General features: G+C 33.9%; 1 protein-coding gene across 1 annotated transcript; it reads right to left on the bottom strand.

The window, feature by feature from the left end:
- Window positions 1-548: 548 nt before the first annotated feature.
- Window positions 549-2,559, bottom strand: LOC25489634 (transcriptional adapter ADA2). Its single transcript, XM_013605692.3, has 7 exons — window positions 2,473-2,559; window positions 2,244-2,326; window positions 1,960-2,144; window positions 1,392-1,457; window positions 1,171-1,296; window positions 1,014-1,086; window positions 549-756 (listed from the first exon to the last, which is right to left on the bottom strand). The coding sequence occupies exons 1-7, from the start codon at window positions 2,487-2,489 to the stop codon at window positions 737-739; spliced, it is 570 nt and encodes a 189-aa protein (XP_013461146.1). The 5' UTR covers window positions 2,490-2,559; the 3' UTR covers window positions 549-736.
- Between the last annotated feature and the right edge of the window lie 2,314 nt (window positions 2,560-4,873).

Genomic DNA, 4,873 nt, shown 5'->3' with positions numbered 1-4,873 from the left:
TAATGTAGGCCTCACCTCTTTATATTACCCGTTCTCTCAAGCATTTGAGACGTAATGCAATTTTTTTTTGTTACAAGACGTAATGCAATTTGATCATACACATCTATTTATTTGTGCATACTATCCATACATTAAATGCTCTTCAAAAAAGAAAATCTATACGTTAAATGCATTTTTAATTTGTAATTAATTCTCACACGTAATAAATGCATAAAAATAGCTGGTCGTGTATATAGTCCATGGCCGTATTCAATTTCGTATTTGTGCTCTACTATATGCGAAATAATCATGCAAAAAAAGTTAACAATATTCAATAAAATTGGCGTGAATCCATACTCGAAATGGAGCTAGATTTATGAACTAACTTGCTGTGCATCTTTTTTAATGAGGCGTGTGTTTTTTTGTTATCAAAAAACAAAAATCAGAAGAGAAATATTTTCTTAGAAAACTATGATAAGCTGCATACTTTCCCTAAAAAATCTGAATTTTTTTAATCATGACATAATAGTGACACCCACCATAACATTAGAACAATAAAAATAGCATGATAATAATCCATTGAGTGAATGCAATAAAAATAAAACCAATATAGCAGAAATGAAGTTCCAGTAGGATAAATGATGTGCACACAACTCAGGCACATTACATAATTGTCTACATTTGCCATTCTTATTTATGGGTCCAATTAAAATAAATAAATGAAGGCAGCATTCTGGAAGGTGGTAGCATTCTGATATCATTCCAAAGCTTTATCCCCTAAATTAATCAAATGTCATAAAGCCAATCAGATAAAATGAAAGCAGACCATTACAAAAAAATAAAATCCCACCATTGTCTCAAAGTTAATAAAGAATTAGCAACATTGATCAAGATTCAAAGTTTTGTTTCGTTTGGTCGATGTAGCCAACCCTACTTCGTGGGATAAAGTTTGCTTGTTGTTGAATAAAACAAAGTAATCAAGTCAAGCATGCATAGTGTCCACGCATTGTGATTTAGATCATAAAGAAGCAAACCTTTCTTGAGTTGATCTCGCTTTCCCATGGCACGGAGTTCCTCTTTGTTCTTTCCCTTGCAATAAGACAAATCCTACAAGTACAAACAATTACACCAAGCATTTAAACAGAGGTTGCATGTATGCTATCAATAACAGCGTTTGTCAAATAGACTTACAGGAAGAGGAGCACATGGCGAATTCAGATATACACCATTATAGTGGTCGATACATTCAGGTTTGCTTTTCGTCCCAACATGTTCAGCAACACCATTCCAGTTCTCAAATCCATACATGTCAAGGGCCTAAAACGAAACAAGCATGTTATGATAAAATGAAATAAGGTAGAAATGTAAACAACATTTAACATAAAAGAGTTCCCCATACTCAAACCACAAACCTCAAGAAGTAACCGCTCTTCATGCGCACTCCAATCTGGACATGTAAGGGGAAAAGATAGATCCTCCTGTAAAAAAAAAAAAAAAAAAAATTAAAACTTCAAGTACTACAGAAATTCATCCATGCTGGAAACTTCATTCATAATGAAATTTAACTTCCCTTCAGCTTATACTGAAAATGCACAAATCAAGAAAGAGTTGACAATTTTCGCTCCGCTTTTATCTCATTAATGTAGCCATAATGGGAAGAAATATGAAGAAAGTTTACGCTATGCTCAGTATAGAGTTCAAAAAAACACTCTTTATTAGAGAAGTGATATATAAGCATAGCTAATTAAAGCACATGGATCCAGTCAGTAACAGCTTATTTCAACATATTTAGTGAAAAGTATTTTTTAAGGAAAAGAATAGCTATCAGCCTAATGTGATACTGCAGAATATTTAAGAAGAAAAAAAAGATGTGACGACTATATGAAAGTAATTAGGGATGGCAAAGCGGTCCAACCCGCCCAGCCCCGTCATACAATACAATAATTATAAAACAGGAACATCTAAAAGAAGATTTCATACCATAACCCGATATGGATGATTGCTTTTATGAGGTGTCACCTCAGCACCAACAGAAAAGCATTTGACGCAAAGATTGAAATCTTGACACACAGCGCATTTGATATGTGCCTTCCCTGAAATATCTGTTTTACAGTAGTTGCATTTACACCGATATAATGATACCTTGCCATCAGTGACTGCCATGCCTACCACATTTTGAAAATGGTATTACGTACGGTCTTTTTGATTGAAAACAATAATGTGTTAATTGAAGGTATAAAAAAAAATATACTCATGAAAATCACCTGCAAAAGAAGTTTCTAAACCCTCAGCATTTAAAGCAGACTTTTTTTTCTTGGATCCAAAAGCAGCACTTTTTTTCTTCGATCTAAAAGCAGAAAGCAATGAAAGAAACAATATTACAACACATATAACTGGGGAATAATTCATATTGATTTCCCCCTAAAAAAAATTACTGATCTCATTGATGGTAGCAAGCAAGCAAGAAGAAGTGCAGAGATGAAACAAACAAACCTGTTCTTGTGACCCATTTCTCAGTAAGCAGCAGCTAAGCCTTGGTTGCTTTGAACTCTCCAAAGTCGAAATTCCGTCAACTTTGTAGTGGAACAGAGCCTTGTATAATTTTGCAACCTGTTCTTGCTCTTTATATATTTTCCCTCTCTTTTTTGGTTCAATGTATTTTATACACTTTCAAATATTGAATTAATACGTTTTCAAATATTGTATTAATTCAATGTATTTTCAACTATTGTATTAATTAAATGTATTTTCAAATATTGTATTAATTCAAATGTATTTTATACATTTTTCAAATATTGTATTAATTCAATGTATTTTTAACTATTGTATGTATTTTCAAATATTGTATTAATTCAATGTATTTTCAACTATTGTATTAATTCAATGTATTTTCAAATATTGTATTAATTCAATGTATTTTCAAATATTGTATTAATTCAAATGTATTTTATACATTTTTCAAATATTGTATTAATTCAATGTATTTTTAACTATTGTATGTATTTTCAAATATTGTATTAATTCAATGTATTTTATACATTTTCAAATACTATATTAATTCAATGTATTTTCTACATTTTTAAATATTGTTTTAATTCAACGTATTTTATACATTTTTGAATAATATTAATGTCTTACCAAAAAAAGAATAATATTAATGTTAATTCAATGTATTCAAAAACCTATGTTTAAATGAAGGATTTCTAGAAAGGAGGACTTAATTTATTTTTTTTGAATTACTAACACGGTAAAGTAGTTTTTTATTATTTAAAAAAAAAAAAAAATCAGTTATATGATCATTTATCATTTCTCTTTGAATTTTTAAAAAATATAAACTTAGTCCTCCAAAATCATCTTTTTCAAAACTCCTTAGAAATCTTGTCCCACACAATCTAAGTAAATCTTTTAAAAAATAATAGTTAATGTCCTTTTAAACTTGAAAAATGACGTAGTAATAATAACAATTTTAAAAAAATAAATAATGATAACTAGAAAAAGAACCGCCCATTGCGCGGTCAGATTTTTTTTATTATCTTTAATTTTATGCTTAATATTAGTTTTGACCCTTAAGTATCACGAACTTGCGATTTTGGCCCTCTATAAAAAACAATAACTAATCAGCCCCATAAGTTTACCCTCTTTTACACTTTTGACCCCTTGGTCCAATTTAGACCAAGTCAACGCACACACGGCACCTCAATTAAGTGAGTAGGATGCCACATTTGCAATTTTTATTTAAATATTAAATATAAATGGGCACCTCACTCTTTCATTCTTTTTTTATTTATTTTTCAAATACACGCGTGGAGCTAAGGTTTGAAGACGCTCGACCCGCAACGACGGCCCCTATAAGATAAAGCATTGGAGGTTCACGCATCCAGAGAGAGGAACAAATCCTTCGTGCTTGGTAAGCGTTTCGTTGTAGCCAAGCTTACTTCTAGCCTATCAGCTAGAGCCAAGCTTCGATCTTGACTGCTCGCCACTTCTGGGCACCTTTTTTTGTCACCCGAGATCCAAGTCAGCACCGGAAAAGATCTCTTGATTCCTCGCGGTCAGGACGACTTGTAAGCAAAGCTACATGTCACCTATCTCACCCACTTTCTTATTATAAGTAAGATAGGTTGCCCCTTTCCCCTTTCTCTAAGAAGAAGGTAAGCATCCCTCATTGTCGATCGCCATGCGGACTTGACGTCATCCCCACCTTCCTCCAGTATCTCACTAGAAGTCCCTCGTGAGAGCGGCATGCACCTTTTAGTTTGTTTTGGAGGGGCGTACTAAACCCATTACATACCACACCACTATTTATTAAACAAGCGAGAAAACTTTCTATTTAGTAAAGCAACAAGCAAGGGATTGAGCTGCGCGTTCGCGCATCCGTTTTCTTGCTCGCTAGCTGCAATAAAAAAACAGCGCACACTAGAAAGTGCTTCGAATTCGAAAGGCGCTGGATCCCTTCTTACTGACAGCACAACTACGTGCTGGCACTCAATTAGTAGCGCTGGCGCGTCACTCGGCTCCTCGGCTCACTTCGGTTGCAAAGACTTTCTCCTTAGGCGCATGTCTCAGCAACACAAAACGAGGGTTTCGCTCGTTATAGGACTTGACCAAACATCTCACGACATGAGTTGACGACAGCCATGCAGCACCTGTATGAAAGTCAGTACCATCCCGTTAAGGACAGGTTTCACTCTTTCATTCTTTCATCTTACTCACTTAAGTGAGGTGCCACGTGTGTGTTGGTCAAAATTGGACTAGGGGGTCAAAAGTGCAAAAGGGGATAAACTTAGGTGGCTAATTAGTTATTGCTTTTTATAGGGGGGCCAAAATTGTAAGTTCGTGATACTTAGAGGGCCAAAAATGATATTAAGTCTTAATTGGCAAGTCTAACTAGGTG

The sequence above is a fragment of the Medicago truncatula genome, chromosome 3, assembly GCF_003473485.1.
Source record: "Medicago truncatula cultivar Jemalong A17 chromosome 3, MtrunA17r5.0-ANR, whole genome shotgun sequence".
NCBI classification, from domain to species: domain Eukaryota; kingdom Viridiplantae; phylum Streptophyta; class Magnoliopsida; order Fabales; family Fabaceae; genus Medicago; species Medicago truncatula.
This window is presented reverse-complemented; position numbering and strand designations above follow the sequence as displayed.